Raw genomic sequence first — 18,074 nt, 5'->3', positions numbered from 1 at the left:
GTCTGCGTCAGCTCATCCCCGCTCCAAGCCCAGGCGCCCTGAACCCGCCCTTTCTGCCTGTTCTGTCTAGAAACAGCCAGGGCTAGATTTTTTTCTAACCCAGAAATCTTAGAAATTTGCACGTAGGCAAATTAAGGAGCCGGTATGTTGCCTCCCACCCTGGGTGGCCTAGTGGCACGGCCTGGGCAGAGTCAGGGCCGCACGTGACGGCGTGCAGTGGGGAGGAGCAAAGGGCCACCTGCCCAGCCGCGGTGGCCTCGCCGCCGCCCCCGCTGTCTGGGCAGGAAGGCCCAGGCGGCAACGCCATCTCTGTCTTCCTGCAGAAAACCTACAGCTCCACGCTCAGGGGGCCGCCAGCCTCCCTGGAAAATGGGCTCGCCCGTGACCAGGAGTCGCTTCTGCGGAGAAACTCGCTCACCGTCCGAGGCAGGCCGGACGCCCCGCAGCCTGGCCAGGGCCAGAGCGGTGGCCCAAGCAGCAGCCCGAGCACCGAGCAGTTGTTCCTGGAGTGGTCAGCCAAGCCGCTCGACCCGCACGGGGTCCTCCTGCCCCGCCTCTCAGGAGCGCACGTCAAGCTGTGGAAACTCTGCTACTTCCGCTGGGTCCCCGAGACCCAGATCCGCCACGGGGGCCCCATCACCACCTTCCACAAGCTGTCGCTGCTGGCCGACGAGGTGGATGTGCTCGGCAGGGCGCTCCGGCAGCAGCAGGCCGGGCCACCCCCGAGCAGGATGTACTTCCGGGCCAGCGGGCCGCCCGACGCCGCGGCCACCCCGGACTTCCTCTCCTCCTCGTTCCCCTTCTCCCCCGTCGGCAACCTGTGCCGGCGCAGCATTTCGGGGACGCCGCTGAGCAAGTTTCTGAGTGGGGCCAAAATATGGCTGTCCACCGAGACGCTGGCCAGCGAGGACTGAGCGGCAGGGCCCGCGCCGCGGCCGGGCTCGGCCGTCGAGGCGCTGGTGGTTTCCCACGTGAGAATGACCGCTGAAATTTGCACTAACGTTTAAGAACGTCGAGTCGCGCGGCCTCCACGGGGTCTTGAGAAGCAAAGCGTGCGTCGTCTCCCGTGTCCTCTTCCTGTCACTGCGGGTCCCGCTCCGTCGTAGGCGATGGGCAGGCAGAGGGTCCCCGCTGCTGCGGTCAGGCTGGTCGGGCTCCGTGTGCAGTGGCACGTGTCTGCCCCGCTCGCTTGCCCCGCTGCCGCTTCCCTGGCCCGCAGACCCGCGACCCGAGGGGCAGACGGGCTTTCGGGAAGTGCGGCACCCCCAGCGGGGTCGGGAGGGGGCCCCGTGGCTCCCGGCCCCTCTCCGTGATGTCTGATGGAAGCTTCAGTGTCCCCGCACCGGAATCGCTGTGAGGTCACTTCTTTTGGGACCATAGGTCACTGTGTCTTAAACTCACGCTTTTGCTCTTACCTTCTTAGGACTAACTTAGAAATGAAACGCACTGGTAACTTTGAAAGCGTTTGCTGTCGGGAACACGATTAAACCCACAAGTGCCTTTGCCAATATTAATGTATGAATAACAGTAAAATATAATTTGTTTTCAAAGTTAGGGAGTTAAAATGCCACTGCACGTGAGAAACAGGCCTGTCGTACTGAGCTGCCTACTAGTGCTCAAGAGGCCCCAAAGCCGCATTTCCATACCTCGGTCAGTCTCGGAGGACACAGCGTGCTCGTGCGGTGGCGGGGGTGACCGCGCCAAGCCCGCCCTCAGAAACGGGGCTCCTCTCAGCGTGTCCACTGAGGGGACCTGGCTGGCCCCTCCCCCAGGAACCACCTAACGGGTCGTGAGTCGGGTCACCTGCACGGAAGTCCCTCCTCCCAGAGACCACGGTGTCAGCGGCAGACTGAGGAGGCCACCAGCACACAGGCGTGTCCTTGGTCTGGAACGCCCTTGTCACCCATCGTGTACCACGTGCCAAAGCCACAGGGTCAGAGGTTAAGCTTTACGGTGGAGGCGTTAGCCCTGTTCCCCGACACCCCTTGTCCCCCCCCCTCCCCCACCCAGGCCTTGTTAAAAGTCCTGTTCTCAGATTTGGCTATTTAGGTTTTTAAACTGCCATCTTAAGCTTTTAAACATTTTTATAGTGAAGGGTTAATCTTTTCTAAAACTGGTTTTTTAAAAGTTTTAGGTATAACGAATAGCTTTATTTGAACTTTGTGCCTTTTAAAAATTGGTAATGTCTCTGGATTTAAAGGAACAGAAAGTCCTTATACAGTGTCTTAAAGCAGCCGTCCCCGACCTTCGTGGCACCGGGGACCGGGGCTCCCGTGAGAACCTGAGGCCCGATGACCTGAGGCGGAGCTGAGGCGGTGGCGCTGGGCAGCGGACGCGGACACAGATGAGGCTTCGCGCCCGCCGCTCCCCGCCTGGGGTTTGGGGGCCCCTGTCTAGAGAGTCACCGTCTGGATAAATAAACCCAGTGTTTTTGCCAACTTGTTGCCTAGGAAATAAGGGCTCTTTCTGGTTGATATAAAATAACAGTGTTGCCATCAAAGATTTTACTGTCCCGGCTTAGAGACCAGTGCCCGGCCCCCTAGCACACCACAGCACATCCTGCCACTGGAAGCGTGACAATCCTGTCTTCGTTAAGCTGCCTTTTTATTGCAAATTATTCTAGATTTGTGTGTGTGTGTGTGTGTGTGTGTGTGTGTGTGTGTGTGTGTGTGTCGGGGGGGCGTGTTTATTTCTCTACAATTTTCTCTCACACATTTATTTCAAGCTCTTTCGTAATTTTTTCAATTTACAAGTTGAAAAGCAAGTAGGTACTATTAATATTATTTTAAAGTAGAGAATATACTTATTTTTGTATGATAATCAGATGCAGTAAAATGGATTTTTGCTGGATAGTTGTTACAATCATGATGATTGTGCCAGAATCTGCCACGTGAAATGTGGAAAACAACTCGTGCAGCCTTGAGTCCTGGCCACTGCTGAGCTGTAAGGCACCTGCCAGCGAGAAGGGCGCCGTGACAGATCCGAGGTGCGGTCACAGCTGTCCCACGCCCGTGAGCACCGCCTGTGCCTCGTGGCGTCACAGCTGGGACTGTCCGGTACTGAGCCTAAAGACGTACAGCGTCTGCCTGTCACTTTACGATGGAAGCCCATTTAAAACCAGAGGCATCGAACTTTGTTTGAGAACGTGTGTAGACTCCCAGGCCTGCTGCCGCCGCAGGGACCACGGGCCGGGACCTTCGTGCCCAAGACCGGTCACGACGCGAGTCGCAGGAGGGAGCGACCTCGGTCAGCAGCAGTGAGTGCCGAGTGCGACGTCCACCCGCGCGTCCCCGCCGCCCCCGCGTGCGCCAGACGCCTGCGTCCTGCTCGGCCTCGGCGGTGGCGTCACCAGCTCCTTCAGCTCCACTCGGAACCGGCCGTCGCCAGGGCCGCGCGAGGGCTGAAGGACCCTTCCACGTCGCAAAGGTTGGGGGTTACACACCTCAGGCCCCAGGACTCTTCCCTGGGGACGGGGGCCCCATCCCTGACCCCCGGGCCCTCCCTCACGCCTTCCTGGCCCGAGATGTCCAGCAGCGGTGACCAGCAGCCCTGTTTCGGGCACACTGCCCCCGGCATTTGGGGTGGTCCCGAGGAGGGCAGGAAGGCACACTGCCTCGCCCTTGAGAGACGGCATTCCCGCGGTGCCCGAGCCCGGCTGAGAGCACTCGCTGGCAGGTGGCATCGGAAGTTAAGGGACTCAACGAACATTTGGCTTTTCATTCCTAAAGCAGTTAGAGTTTCAGCCGTTTATGCCACCTTAGGTAATCGTAAAACAAGGATTTTAACAGCCAACTGTAAAGCAGCAGAGAAAAACTGAAATTTATGAATCTGTTTCTAATATGCTTATGAGAATTGTGCATGCTACTTTTATAAAAGCTGTGAATCATCTCATTGGGTTTTCTTCCAGCTTTTTTTGTGAGTCTGATCAAAGCACCTAGATGTCTCCAGTCCCCAGTGGCCACCAAGGTTTTCACCTTTTAAAAAGCTCACTACCTGCTGTGTGGAATCGAGTGTCTTCAAGCCAATACTGGGTTTACTGTCAGGTTTATTAGTGACGACACAAAATCGAAATTAAATAAAACGTAATTACACTTGATGCTTGGAGAACCTCAGATGCGCGTCTGATGAGCGGCTCCCGGTGGCTGGCCTAGTCCTGGCCTCTGCTCTTGGCACCGACCGCGGCCACGTGGCAGACCTCCACGTCGGCCCCCAGCTTCTGCAGCTCGTGCAGCCAGGTCATCTGCTTGGGGGACAGCCGGTCGCCGGGGCCCTTCACCTCCACCAGCTGCAAGAGAGGTTTCGGGAACCGCCAGTCAGGCGTGCGACAGGAGTGTTCTCCGTGCCGCTCTGCCACGGCCCCGGGCTCACGTGTTTGGGCAGCCGCGGGAGGCAGTTCCCACGGGACCGGCCTCGCCGACAGCCACGCACGAGGCCCCTGCCGTCGCCCCCGGTGGCGTGGCTACACGAGTCGCAGACGGGACTTCCCACTCTGCTTACTGACCTTGCAGCGACGGTTCCGGGAGCTCCACACGACCAGGTCCGGGAGGCCCCCCCGGCAGTGGCGGAAGTCCATGGCCAGGCGTCGGCACACGCCGCCGAGGATGCGGCCCCCCAGGCAGGAGACAAGGTCCTGCACACGGAACACGCGGTAACTAGCCAGGCCCCTGTCACCACAGCAGGGAGAACGGGGTGGCCCAGCAGGAGGGGAGCCCAGGACGCCTGGCGCCAGGGCCCCAGCGGCTGCGGCACCCCGGGCGAGCAGTTACCACGTCTGCCCGGGTGGGACAGTCCTGGAGCTGCCGAGGGAGAGGGAATTAGGAAGAAGTGCTCAGGACTGTGACAGTGATGGCTGACAGAGGCCAGCAGCCAAGGGACAGGGACACGGATGGCATCTGCCCGTGGGGGCCACAGCTCAGGCAAAGGGGAGCTGTCGGCTGAGGGGGAGAAGGCACGGCTGGGGTGCCCTGACGTGTGCCCACCCAAAACTGCATGTGGGCCGGGGTGTTATAAGTGCACACGCACAGGAGCAGACATGCACGCACGCACACGCACACGCACACATACACGTGCATGCACACACAAACGCCACACGTGTGTGGGTGCATGTACATGCATGCACATGTATGCACCTACAGCTGCATGTGCATGTACACATGCCCATACAATGCACGCATGCAGCACGCACGCGCATACAGGCGGGTGTGTGGCTCACGTGTTCACCTGCGCTTGCTGCAGAGAAGCGAAGCGTTCCCAGCTGACGATGGGGGCCGCCCTGCCGTGCTGGGCCTGCCACGTGGCGGCCACCCAGGCCTGCAGGCTCTCGGCTGGGGCCTGCTGGATCTGCTGCAGCCTGGCCTCGATGGCCAGCCGCCTGCTGGCGAAGAAGCTGTCCGTGCAGAGGTCCAGCGGGAGCGCCTGTGGTGAGGGGTGGGGGCGACACCTCAGACTCACCTGGGGGTCCGACCCACCGGCACCACGTGATGCCCAGGAAACGCAGGAACCGGCCGAGCCCATGGAGCTGGCGCGGTCTCTTTCTCAAAAGATGAGTCAAAAGCATCTCGGGGATCTTTCCACGCTGCTTCCTTAGCGTGACCGTGTGAGCAGGGCTTCCGGGAGAGCTCAGCCCCGAGCACCCGGCGCCGGGCCCGGCCAGGTCTCAGCGGGCTGAGGCGGGAGCCCCACCGACGTCGGGGAGCGCGGGCCCACATGGGCCATAAATGCCACAACTCGGACTCGTGAGCAGAAGCCTGTCACGGGACCCGGCACGATGACCGGAGGCTGAGGCAGCCTCTGGCGGCCGCGGGGCCACAGCCCGGCAGCGTCTGCTCACCTCGCCGCGTGCCCGGGGCGCGGCCGGGCGGGGTACCTGGTAGGCGTTTCGGAAGGCGTCCGGCACCCCGTCCATGAAGATGACGTCCCACAGCAGGAGGCCGTACAGCGTGGTGAAGGTGGACGCTTCCCCGTGGATGCCTGCGGCAGGGCACGCGAGGCGGGGGTCAGTCCCCCGCAGCCCGCCTCGCAGGGCAGCAGGACGTGCGCGCACAGGCCCCCCCCCACCCCCGGCTGCCGCTTTACGTCACGTTCTCCACAGAAGCCTGTTTAAGGGCGGAAGCCCCAGAGCGCCCGTCACGTGCCCAAACCTCAGTCTCGGGGGGGCTGCGGCCTCGGCCTGCCTCCGGGGGGCCTTCTGCGTTTCACCCCTGCCGGGGAGGTAGGCAGCCACGGGGACACCCTGTCCCCACTTTACGGCCTGGGGCACAGGAGGTGCTGGCCACCGGGACCCCCCAGCAGGCGGGGAGGCGTCCGTGCCGCCGGCCCGAGCGCCCCGTCTGGTCACGCTGCAGCGCAGGACAGGGCCGCTCTGTCCTGCCTGGCCCGGGCCGTGCCGTGCGCCCTCCTCCCCCCGTCCCTGCCGCCCGCCTCCGTGACCCGACAGGACAGCAGGGGGGCAGCGGACTCCGCGGCCCTCAGCTGCCAGCTCCGGACTCGGCCCCTCTGCCGGGTCAGGCCCCCGTCCCCCCTCGTCCCCTGAGGACAGGGGCTCTGAGGACAGGCCGGCCTCACTCGCCTAACGTCCCACCGAGCTGCCCCTCGCGGGCATTAAGTGGCGGTCACTGGCCGGGCGGTGGGCCTTTCACGACCACAGCAAAGTTCTTCCCAAGCCCTCGCGGGCCAGCGGCACCTCCCGGGGCACAGGACGGAGGGGCGACGGCTCACGGGCGCCGCGTGTCAGGTACCTTGGTCGAAGCCGCCGCGTCGGTAGTGGTCCAGGGCCAGCTCTTCCACGGAGCACAGGGCGGTGGCCGGCGCGGGCCCCCCGGCCTCCAGCACAAACACGGACTTGCCCATCCCGTGCTGCGGGCACAGCCGGCCCGAGATGGTCACCTGAGACGGTGGCCGGACATCCATCAGTGACAGGTGTGCAGACCCGACTGGCGTCTGAGGACACCCTCCCCTGCACGCCCCCAATTCTCAGCCAGCGCCAGGCTGTGGGACCCACGCTGGGCACCGGCGAGGTTCACAACGGTCACGGCCTTGACCCCCGGGGAGCATGTGGCCCCCGGAGCTGTCCCCAGGTGTCCCGACCACGCGGGAGGAACCGGCGCAGGCCGTGGGCTTCGGACTCGGGGTTTTACAGAACGTCAGCCAGCCAGACAGCCGGCGGCGGAGAAAATGGGGAGCCATGTCCCCCTGTCCCACACGCGCGTCAGCGTCTTCCAAGTTGGAGAGAAAAGCACAGAAACCGTCCCGAGGCTGCTCCCAGCAGGTGGCACCCAAGGGTGCCCAGGACGCAGACTCACGTGCTTCACGTCGTCCACGGTCTCTTCTGGCAGCTGGAGCAAGAGGTGCCTGACGCCGTGGCAGCTCGGGGACTCTCTCAGACGCATGGCCCTCTGGTACAGCGACAGGCGGTGACCCGTCCGCACCTCCGGGTCTGCCAGCCCTTCCGCGATGCACCTAGCAGCCTAGCAGGGGACAGGCCGCGTCAGGGCCCAGGACGACCCTGGGGGCCCCCCGCGTCCGTCGGGCGTCCACCCCGCAGCCGGCTCTCCAGACTGCCCGACAGGAATGCAGAGCGGCTTCCAGGGTGACGAGCGGCCTTTCGACAGCAGTGACGCGGCCAGTGCGCGGACGAACCCTGAGCCCGACCAGAACCGTCTGGAACACCGGCGGCCTGCCGGGCCGCGCCGTTCCGTGTGCAGACGACGTCTCGGCTGCCACAGAGGCCGGGAAAGTCAGGGACAACCCTGCGTCCTGGGCCGGAGCAGGCCGGAGAGAGACCGTGCTCCGTGCAGCACCTGGGGCACCCGAAAGGAGACGTGTCCCCCACCCCCGGGCACGGAGCGACCACCTCGGGGCTGCCGGGTGGGGCCCCCAAGGGCAGGAACCCCAGAGCGGCAGCAGCGGGGTCTGGCCGCGGGAGGGGACGGGCTGCCCGCACGCCCTTCCCTGGAGGCCGGCAGGTGCGCGCGTGGCTGGCAAGACCTGGGGACCAGGCTGGAGGAACCACGATTTTCCATCCATCTCGAAAACCGGCTCGGAGCCCCGTCCTCCCCCAGAGCCAGCGCCGCCGCCCGCAGCCTGTGGGCTCCTGGGAACCTTCGCCCCAGCGCAGGAAGCAGCGACCCGCCCGGGCCCTTCTCCACCCTCCACCCTCCACCCGCCACCTGCCCGGGCGGCCTGGGCTGAAGGAGCCAGAGGGGCCCCGAGGCGGCACAGCCACCTCCCCCGCCGACGCCGACGCTCCGGGTGACGAGGCACTTTTCAGCGTGCGGGGTGAAGGCGGTCTGTCCTGCTTCTAGCCCCTTCTCCTCCCCGGGCCATGTGTCCACGCCCACGACAGCCTGACCCGCTCCGTGCGCCACCAAGAAAGGCAGAAGCCGCCAGAGAGAAGCAGGGCCCCCGCCGTCCACGCCGAGCGCGGGCTGGCGTGGGCGCAAGGCGCCTCAGCAGCCGCAGGGGCCCAGGCTGCTCGGCCACAGAGGCCACGGGGTCCCCGGGAGAGAAGGAGGCCTGCTCGGGGCGGGTCAGGGAACACCCTTCCCAGGAGCGAGGTACAGCGTGGCCCAGAGGGCCGGGTCCCTGGTCACTACTCACAGTCCCTGCGCTAAGAAGGAGAATTCGCATTTCATCAGCCCGGCTGCCCGCAGCCCCCACACCCCGAGTGAGTGAAACCACCGGCTCTGAAACAAGAAGCCCCTTCCTCAGACCCACTGAGGGCGGGACGGCCGACCCTCCCGCGCCCCAGGCCGCCTGCCTTCACCTCTTCGGGGGTGGGAAGAACACAGACAGGCCGTTAGACGGCTGTCCTGATCACGTCTAGGTTGCTGTGCTCGAATTCACGCAGACGTACAAGCGGGCCAGGTGAGAGCCGCTGCCCGTACCTGCCCGTACCTGCCCGTACCTGCCCGTACCTGCTCGTACCTGCCCGTACCTGCTCGGGGCGCTTCAGGTGCTGGTGGAGGTTGAGAGCCAGCCGGTCCCACCATCGGCCCCTGCTGTCCGGGCAGTACACCTTCTGGGACAGAAGGTCCTGGAGTTCCTGGACCGCTTCCTGCCGCAGCCACAGAGGAGGCGCGTTAGACTCCGCAGCCAGCGAGGCCGCCACGCAGTCGTGAAGCATCTGTGTCCACTGAGCCCAGGCCGAGGCCGAGCGTCAGATAGCCCGAGCCCCCCGAGGCGTCCCTCCCCCTCGGCTGCGCATCCAGCCTATGTCCTCTCAAACCAGCTGGCCAGCGAGGGCCACACAGGGTCCGGGTCCAGGCAGCAGGCCGGGCTGGGCTGCAAACCTAGCACTTGGGGAGCCAGCGTGAGACCTCAGGGGTGCACAGGGCACCTTAACCTGCCTTCTGTGGTTCGTGGGCCTCCTGGACACATGTAACGGCTCTCCTGAGGATGCGCAAAACCCACAAATATGCAGCGGTGGGTCTGCGGGGTCCCCAAAGGCACCACAGGGCCCCTCCTGGGATTCACGGGCCGGATCGGGAGCCCGGCCTCGGCTCGTGCTCCAGAAAACACCGTTTTTCCAATACACACCGCTCACCACAACCAAAGGTGGGTCCCGGGTCTCACGTCAGCGTAAGGACAGACACGACCAAATTCTGGACGTGATTATACATGGTTTGCGACGTCTGTGCTGGCCGCGGGGGGAGGCTCCCCCGCACCCCCAGGGTTTAGGGGCCCCGCCCGGGGCCCTGTCTGCACCCCGGCCTGCCGGCGCCCTCGCGGTGTGCCCGGGGGCCGGCGTGACCGCCCGTGCCGCAGGCCTCGCGTCCTCACCTCGTACATGCGCAGCCTCTGCAGGACGTCCACGGCCCGCGACGAGACCCGCGTGTAGACCCAGCCGGCGGTGAAGCGCCGCAGGAAGGCCGGCAAGCCCGCGTGGTGCCTGGGGGGGGCGGGGCGGCGCGTCGGGGGGCGGCCGTGCGGGCGGGGTCCCCGTCTCGGCTCCCGCGTCGCGGCACGTGGCCGCGGCCCAGACCGGCCGGCCCGCAGAGCCCCGGACAGCGGCCCCGGCCCGGGGCAGAAGCGGCCGGCCAAGCCCCGCGGCGTGGCCGCCCGACCTCCGGCTATGACTGTTTCCTGACGAGTCACCGACCGACACGTTTTCACCACTATTTTGCTGTTCAGTCTGAGAAAAGCTTCCGCATTTACCTGAACCCCCCGAGGAGGTTCCCCCATCGCTGGTTATTTCGTCCCTAGCGAACCCCCCCAATCACGAAACACCCCCACGCAGCACGGGCGAAACGTGTAGGAACAGAGAGGGCGCCTCCGGGCTACGGTTTTAAGCCCACGTCGTGTCCACGTGAACTTCACGTCCTAGCGGTTTTTTGGAGATATTTAATACTGCTAATTTTTCTCATCACTGTATCACGATGAAGAAAAAATTTCTTCATGCGGAATACGCTTAACATTTATCAAACAGAAAACCCGAAGGCTCACGTGCCGTGTCCCTGAACTTCTGTGGTAAATGGTGAGTGCAGAATACCCCCACGCGAATGTCCCCCGAGAGCCCATCTCCCACGCCAGCCACGTCTGTCCCCACGGCCCCCACGCGCACGCGCCGCTGCCCCCCCTCGGGGGAGCCCGTGCCCCCGGAGGGCCCGCCCACGCCCGGCGTGTGTGCCCGGAGGTGCGCGGCGCGGGACCCCAGCTCCGTCGACTCCCGTCAAGCTTCTGGACGCTTCCTCCTGCTTCCCGGCGCCCTGGCCCTGCACGGCCAGCGTGAAGCTGCGCCCCACGGCGGGTTCGGGGCGGGGCGTGGTCCCCACGAAGCGGTGGGGACGACGTGGCCAGTGAGCGAACCGTGGCGGGGCCCGGAGAACTCCTCACCTCAGAGCCGCGTGGCCTTGCAGCCCGCGCCAGGCCCCGCGGGCGCGCTGACAGAGCTCGTGCGCAAGCCTCCAGCTCCCACCGGCCATGGCGGCGCAGACATCGCTCAGCACCTGGGTGGCCTCCGCGTACCTGGGGGGACACGCGCCGGCCACGGCTCAAACCCGAGCGCGCGCTGCGTGGGAAATCCGCACGGACGACCGAACGGCGTCGCGGCTCACGGGGACGGGGACCGGAACTGGGCTTCCGAGCACGGACCGTCACGACAGAGAAAAGCGCGAAGCCCCCGACAGCGACCACGTCAGCGCACTGAGGCCAGCGCGAGCGGGGTCGGGGGAGTCGCTGGAAGGCTCGGCTGCTCCTTCCAGCGACTCCAGGGCGATACGAACAAGACGCCGACCTTCCCAACAGCGGGCGCAGCGGCTGGAGTCGGTCTCCAGCGCCGTGGCTTTGAATCGCTCCGGTGGCTGACTTTTCAACGCACGTACTAAGCAGCATGCACACGGCTGCGCTACAGTCCAGCATCGGAATCCACGCCAGTCAAATCCGAGGCCTACACCTGACGTCGCAATCAGAAGCGACGTTTCGGGAAAGTCAAATGAATCTTTCTTATAAAATAAAAGGAGGGTTTATTTACGAAACCCAAGTATTTTTTTTTTTTTCCTGTAAGACCTATACCGTTTTCTACCAAAACCTACTTTTTGCCAGTCAAAGCAAACGTTCACTAAATCCCTGAGCCCAGACGGGGGACGACGTGTGCCGTGTGCACACGCGGGTGAGTACACACACGAGCTGGTCTTCGCATTACCCGGCATGTCGCCAGGACCCGCCTTCCGCCTCGTCCAGGCCCACGACAGCGTAACGCTGCTTCCTGCCGAGGTCACTTGGGAACCGAAACATTTGCACACACACACCCCCCCCCCCGTAACCTGACACGCCCCTACGTCCCCCGCCACCCCCCGTCTCAGCAACGTGTACTCGCGAGGCAGGAACAGAACAGAACAAAACCGCCGTTTCGGCTGCGGACTTCGGCGTCCGCTGTGGCCGAGACCCGCTCGCGGGACCTGACCTGATGAGATCGTCTCTGTCCTGGAAGATGCGGGCCGCCCGGCACACGGTGTACCGCGGGAACGCCACCCGGCCCAGGCCGGCCAGCAGCACGGCCGAGAGCGGGTCCCGGCCGCCGTCCTCCTCCGGCGCCTCGGACAGGTCGAAGAGCAGCAGGGCGCGGGAGAACACGGCCCGCGGGCCGCCGTGCACCCGCAGTGCCAGGCCCGCCACGTCCTTCGCCCTGCGGATACGCGAAGCAAACGGGTTTCGGGCTTTTCAGCATTTGGACATCGGATTTTAGAAACTACACCCGGGTGTGATAAGGGCGAGGGGCATCCACGGTCGCGCCTGACGCCGATCGGTCACTTCCAGCTAAGGACACGGAGGTTTTCATAACCTCTCTGGGGCTCAGAGCCGCGCCTGGGGACACGGTGAGGGTTAAATGAGGTTTTATCCCCAAACGGTTTCACGCGGACAAGTGAAACCACCCCGTTTCTGATAAATTTTTAGGTTTAAACTCAGGAAAAGTTGCATATGCAGATTGACAGAGTCCACGTCAATAAAAAGTTTACTGAAATAAAAACCTGACTGATTTTTCTCGGTCCTAGAAGTGAGTACGGTCTTCTGAGAATTATGAATAATAAACCGAGAAGGAATCCAGTCATGGCACCCAAAATGAAATGAGCAGTGACAACCGGAAACAGGAACCACCTGCTCTACGTCAATGTACAAGACCGACGTTCTCCATGTGTTTGGTGTAACAATGTCCAACGAAACCTTTTTAAAATCACGGCGCCGACTCCAGGCTGGCCCTGGCCCCGAGGGCAGACCGAGGGCTGCCTGGCCAGTCTGAGCAAAGCGTCCACCAGCCGCTGCCTCTGGCCGCCGGGCCCCGCCACGTGGAACGTCCTCCCCAGGGCCTTGAGCTCAGGAGCCGAAAGCAGGTCCAGCACTTCCTGGAGCTCTTGCAACTCAGCCTCTGAAACGGTTAAAAACATTTAAAAGTCCTTTCAAAGACTCTTACCGTTTCCCAGCATTATTTACTCTGTGAAGAAGGAATCTGTTAGCTGCGAACGAAATGAAACCCTACTACAGAGACCGTACTTTGCCAGGACGATTATTAAGGAACAGAGAAAAGAGGGATCTCAGGAAAGTACCAACAGAACGTCTCACGAAAAAAAAAAGGAAAATCTGAATCCCGCAGCGATGTGTAGCTAGCCTTGATGGTTCAGGCCTCCGCTTCCAGAGCCCACTGGTGACTTCACTCTTCGGAGCATAACCCCCCAATGGACCTCCCTGCACCGGGCAGAGACGCCCGTGACCACCTGCTCCGGCTCGATTCGCCTATTCTGGTCTCGAATGTCAGCGAGGTGAACCCAAGACGCACAGCTACCAGTCTCCTCACGCCCCAGCACCCCCCCGCGGCGCTGGGCTCCACGCAGGTGCATCCTTACGCACGCTGCTGCCCCGACGGCCATGTCCACCCGCGGCCCCGAGGCCGTCGGCCTACAAGCCGAGACCGGTCTGGGGGTGCACGTGGGCGGAAGACGACGTTTGTGGTGTCTTAACCCAGGCTCACGATGGCTTTAGCATCACAGGAATAATTCACCGCCCTGAGAAGATTAACAACGCAACCGAAAAACAAACACGCGACGGCTCTTTCTCAGGCGCCACCAGGAGAGGGTGCCACGCAGCGGTCACCGCGTTCTGCAAACATCTCTCGCCGGCGCGCACCTGTCTGCAGGAAGCCTGCCGCCTCCAGCTCCGCCACCACAGGCGCCAAGTCGGCGGCGATCTCCTCGTATTCCAGCTTCTTCAGCTTAATCCAGCTGCACTTGCGTTGAAAGAGTCGTACGTACAACTTCTGACCACTCTCTGCAATGGAGAAAAATAAAAACTGTCATCCTTCTTCTCAAAACGACATAGAAATGCTTTCAAATTGAGGCGACGAAAATATACTCTGCTAGAAATACACATATTTTCCCTCAACCGATCTCCCAAGAAAATCCTTTTCTTCCCGGGGAGACGGAGTTGATTTCAAAGAGACGGCCCCCCAGGGATGTCTTCTGCGCTGTGTCCCTGTCACCAAAGGCCAGGAATCGCACCCAGAACGGAAACCCCGGGGCCACTTTCGCCACTTCTAAATTGTATGGAAGTCACCGAACCTTGCTGAGACTCCATTTTCTCCTCTACTTTAAAAAAAGAGCGAGAAAGCAGAGGGTGGAGGGAGGTAAAAAACGCCATCTCCCCAAGCTGGGGGAAAGGCTGCAGGAGATGAGCTACCTGGACTGGCCTATAAACCATGAAAAAAAGAGTTCCCGGCTGGTAATAATTATCGACTATTTTTAAACTTCTAAGAACGAGGTTCCCCGTTTTCTAGCCACCCTCGGCTCCTTCAGAGAAGCCCTGCCCAGAGTTCCAGTCACTGTGTGCTCTGCTGTCCGTTTAATGCACATCATTCTATTTTTGGTTGACAATAATTTCAACCAAAAGATTTTTCAAACAATGCCAGGTTTCGGTGGGGCAGCCACCTCCCTCGGTGACCTCAGCCGAGCTATTTGATGAACCAGTTTCGCCTCAGTTTCTCGGATTATCGTTAACTTTCTGCCAACTGTACAATGATATAATTATATATTTTTTAACATTTGGCTGTCATTTTCCTTTTTTCTTAAAAGAGGCAAAAGCAATTAGCGGTAGCTGCTTTCACAGACTGTAAATGATTCTCTGAGACACACACAAGAACTTGCACTTGTGCTGGGGGAACTGGCCACGTTTCTTCATTAGATGCAAGCACCCACGAACGCCAGCAGCACCCAGCCAAAGCCGTGTGCCCACGCAGGGTGCGAGCCGTGTCTGGGAGGGAAGCATGTGCAGGCACAGGAGCGGCGTGGAGGCCAGTGCAGCTCCGCCGCGTGCGACTCGCACGTTAAAGAGGCAAGGACACCGTGGCAACGCCACCGCGTGCGCTTAAGACAAGCCGCCTGCCGAGCGTCAGGGGCGATGGTCGGGGCGTTTTACTCCCCCGAGGCATCAAATCTGCTCCACGTCACTGGGGGTCAGTGTGCCCCCAGACAAGCGTTCCCGCCTCGGAAGGGACGGGGTTCCGCAGTGCGGCTGTGGCCCTCTGGATTAGCGGCACGACTGTCACAAGGTGGCCTTTGTTCCCAGCCCGTACCCTCGGCTTAGAGCCACCACCGCCGGCCACGATTTGAGGCGCAGACCGATGTTTGTAAATGCACCAGCGTAGCTCACACACACACACACACACACAGACTTTACAAGGTCGAGCCCAGGAACCCAAAATACCGCTGGGGAAAAACCTCCACATACCCCCGTTTGCTTTTCCCTGTATTTTCTTTTACTTTCATTTTTTAAGAAAGTGTGCAAAAACAACAAAACGACCTAACTGTCCACGTAACGACATGCTCAAAACGCACAGTACACTCTTCTAAGTCACATCGTTTTGCTTTTTTTTTAATCTGGAAAAAGGTGGTTTTACCGCCATCGAAGGCGGTACATGCTCACTTAATGTCACGGACAGGTTCTGCGACTTTAAGTGAAAGGAAGCGTAACGAAACCAGTTTCCCAACGGGCTGACGGCCGTAAACAAGGGTTAAGGTCCTATGCCGTCTCGTCAGCGTCGCACCCAGAGGTGCTGAGCAAGACGGTGCCGAGCGAGGACCGCGCGACACCGTGGGGCCCTGGGCGAGGACCATTACGTCAGGCAAATGGGAGACAACATCCCGAAAGCAAACGGGCTTAAACTACCTGATAACTGATAAAATTTCGTCACGATGCCTCTCTCGTGTTCGTCGAAGAGCTTCCTGTCGTCTTCGTCCCCAAACACGGCGTCCAGCACCAGTAGGAAACTCCGGAGGTAGTAGGGGTGGCCGGGGGCCGCCACACCAGCGGGCCCGCCGCTGGGCGCCTGCTCCGGAGCGGCTCCGCGGGCCACCTCGGCCCCCGCGTCACTGTCAGGTCCCGGGGCAGGTGCGTGGACGCTGCTGCAGGTGGAAGCGTCGCGTCTACGGCTGTGGGACGTGGCCTCCCCCTCCGACGCCGCCTGCGCTCCAGCCTGGGCCGCGACAGTCGTGTGACCTTCTGCGCGGCTCCCGGCCTCCCCGCCTTGCATGCCGTGGCCAGCTCCTTCGCCGCCCTCCTGCTCTGCGGGGCTGTCCTCTGCAGTCGCCTGTAATCTAGTCCCCAGAGTTAGGCCTGGCGAGGCCGGCCCGGGGGCATTCCCCGAGCGGGCGGGGGTGAGGGCCGCTCTGCCACGCTCCTGGGGTGCCTTTAGGCTCCCGGCTGTCATCATCGTCATTGTCATCATCGTAGAGCCTTGCACAGCACGCTCGGGGCCACTCTGCTGCTGAGGAGACCCCCAGGCGAACAGGTTTTCCTTCTGAGAACTGCTCAGGTCGCGGTCCTCATCCGCCCCCTCTGCACCGCCGCCTGCCGCCCCCACCGCTGCGGCCGGGGCACTCCGCCGACTGTGGCCGGCGACGTCCTCGGGCTCGTCCACCGCTCGCGCGGCCTTCGCGTGTCTCCTGGACAACTTAGACGACAGGCTTCCCAAAGGAATGACCTCCACGTGGCGCGGGCGCGGCGCTCCCTGGGCTTCGCACGGCAGGTCGCCCTGACTCTTAAAGTAGGGGCTGGTCCGGGCTTCCCCGCCGGCTTTGGCCGGGTCGCCTAGGCCGGGGGCCAAGTTCGTCTTGGAGGGTGACCGCTTCTCAGCTGTCGCGTCCTCCACGGCGACGTGGGTCGAGTCCGCCGCAAACACCAGCGAACCGGCCGGGCCGCCGGGACCGGGGACCCGGGTGGCGCCACCCCCGCCCGCACACAAGTCGTCCAGGTGGCGGTTCAGGTCGTACCTGCGCACCATCTTGCTGCAGACGGGGCAGGCGAGCCGGGCCGGGGGCGCGTTGCTGAAGCACAGGACGATGGACTTTGCCGCCTCTGCGCTGCTGCCGCGGCTGGATAAACTTCTCCGGGGCCGTTTCTTCGCGGGTGACTTCCCTTCGGGCATCCTGAGGGTCTGAAAAGCCGGGCGTTTCAGGTAACAAGACGCGGGCTGTCACCGGGGAGAGCGGGCAGTGCTCTGCTTTTACGTTCCTGACTTGAAATGACCACAAGCGGGCTTCTACCTGGCTTCATGGCCTTCGCTTAGCCGACTTCTAATGCCTGCAAAATAAAACACGTGGGGATCAAAAAGGTCTTCTGAATTCAAAACAGAGGGGACAAGTGAGCAGGGGCGGCAGCTGCCCCGATGACAGCTGGGGTGGGGGTGGGGGCATCCGCTCCGGGGCACCGCGGTGACCATGCGGCGGCCGCGACAGCGCCGGCCTCTGGAAGGCCAGCTTCTGCGACCTCTCCCTACAACCTTAAATCATCCGCTTTTCAAAAGGGACAGTGTGACCACCCCAGAGCCGTCCTAAAGACCAGACCACTGCATCGCTAACTCGTGCGGGGAGGCAGGCCTGCGTGCGCGACCCCGGGGTCACTCCCGCCCCCCCAGCCGCGGGCCTCTGTGCACGGCACGCTGGCGCCCCTGCCGCAGCGGCGGTCCCCGCGCCGGTCCCCGGGGCCGCGTCCGCGCACCTGGCGTGCGCACCTGCGGCCGCGGACCCACCGCCGCCGGCCGCGCGCGCCCCCCGCCCGGGCCCCGCGCAGGCGCGCGCAGCCGATCCCCGCGCCCCGGCTCGCGCAGGCCCGGCGAGTGGAGCCCCGAGCGACCGATGCCCCGCCCACCCCGCGCAGGCGCCCTTCGCACCCGTGGGAGCCCAGTGCGCCTGCGGCGTGCACGTGCGCGCGGAGGGAGCCCCTTTCCCGGCCGGCGGAGGGGTGCCGGCTGGGGGCGCGGTCAGTGTCAAGGCGCAGCTGCGGGGGAGACAGGTGTGGCCTTCACGGGGGAGACAGGTGCGGCCTCCACGGAGCAGCGCGCTGGGCTTTGCAGAGGATGGGCTGGCTGTTCGCCGCCGCCCCCATTCGGGAGGTGTGACTGGCCTCAAGGGCAAAGGGGTAGCGAAATGCGCTCAAGTACAGCGGCCCCGCTTATCCGCGGCGACGCGGTCCGTGCCCCACTGATGCCTGAACCCGCGCACGGAACCGGCCCTGTATGAAACGTGTTTTTCCTATATGCGCATCCCTGTGATACGGTGCCATACACAAATTAACACGGTAGAGAGGAACGA

The 18,074-nt window shown here is 62.8% G+C and overlaps 2 protein-coding genes across 5 annotated transcripts in view; one reads left to right on the top strand and one right to left on the bottom strand.

The window, feature by feature from the left end:
• Window positions 1–3,891, top strand: part of MTMR10 (myotubularin related protein 10) — a 35,855-nt gene extending 31,964 nt beyond the window's left edge. Inside the window, exon 16 of the mRNA XM_016154882.2 lies at window positions 324–3,891. Coding sequence (XP_016010368.1) covers window positions 324–914 — 591 coding nt within the window. The 3' untranslated portion in view covers window positions 915–3,891. The remainder of the gene's footprint in view (window positions 1–323) is intronic.
• A 137-nt stretch (window positions 3,892–4,028) lies between these two features.
• Window positions 4,029–17,606, bottom strand: FAN1 (FANCD2 and FANCI associated nuclease 1). Of its 4 annotated transcripts, none has more exons than XM_016154880.2 (14): window positions 17,482–17,606; window positions 15,652–17,064; window positions 13,618–13,758; window positions 12,661–12,862; window positions 11,903–12,124; window positions 10,834–10,965; window positions 9,781–9,889; window positions 8,936–9,055; window positions 7,302–7,466; window positions 6,738–6,885; window positions 5,867–5,970; window positions 5,221–5,415; window positions 4,502–4,630; window positions 4,029–4,285 (listed from the first exon to the last, which is right to left on the bottom strand). In XM_016154880.2, exons 2-14 carry the CDS (start codon window positions 16,907–16,909, stop codon window positions 4,148–4,150), a joined length of 3,063 nt encoding a protein of 1,020 aa, XP_016010366.2. In that variant the 5' UTR covers window positions 16,910–17,064; window positions 17,482–17,606; the 3' UTR covers window positions 4,029–4,147. The 4 variants fall into 4 exon arrangements, with proteins under 4 accessions (XP_016010366.2, XP_016010367.2, XP_036087958.1 ...); XM_016154881.2 differs by having other exon boundaries at window positions 17,495–17,537; XM_036232065.1 differs by lacking the exon at window positions 17,482–17,606 and adding an exon at window positions 17,264–17,452.
• Between the last annotated feature and the right edge of the window lie 468 nt (window positions 17,607–18,074).

Source organism: Rousettus aegyptiacus, unplaced genomic scaffold (genome assembly GCF_014176215.1).
Source record: "Rousettus aegyptiacus isolate mRouAeg1 unplaced genomic scaffold, mRouAeg1.p scaffold_m13_p_14, whole genome shotgun sequence".
In the NCBI taxonomy this organism is placed as follows: domain Eukaryota; kingdom Metazoa; phylum Chordata; class Mammalia; order Chiroptera; family Pteropodidae; genus Rousettus; species Rousettus aegyptiacus.
This window is presented reverse-complemented; position numbering and strand designations above follow the sequence as displayed.

Bases quoted from the DNA above. Each gene is read 5' to 3' on its own strand.
- FAN1 (XM_016154880.2), bottom strand. From the start codon at position 16,909: ATGCCCGAAGGGAAGTCACCCGCGAAGAAACGGCCCCGGAGAAGTTTA. The intron at 12,863-13,617 runs GTGCGCGCCGGC...TAACCGTTTCAG, and splicing joins GGCAGGCTTCCTGCAGACAG to AGGCTGAGTTGCAAGAGCTC. The intron at 12,125-12,660 runs GTTTCGTTGGAC...GCGTATCCGCAG, and splicing joins GGCGCCGTGATTTTAAAAAG to GGCGAAGGACGTGGCGGGCC.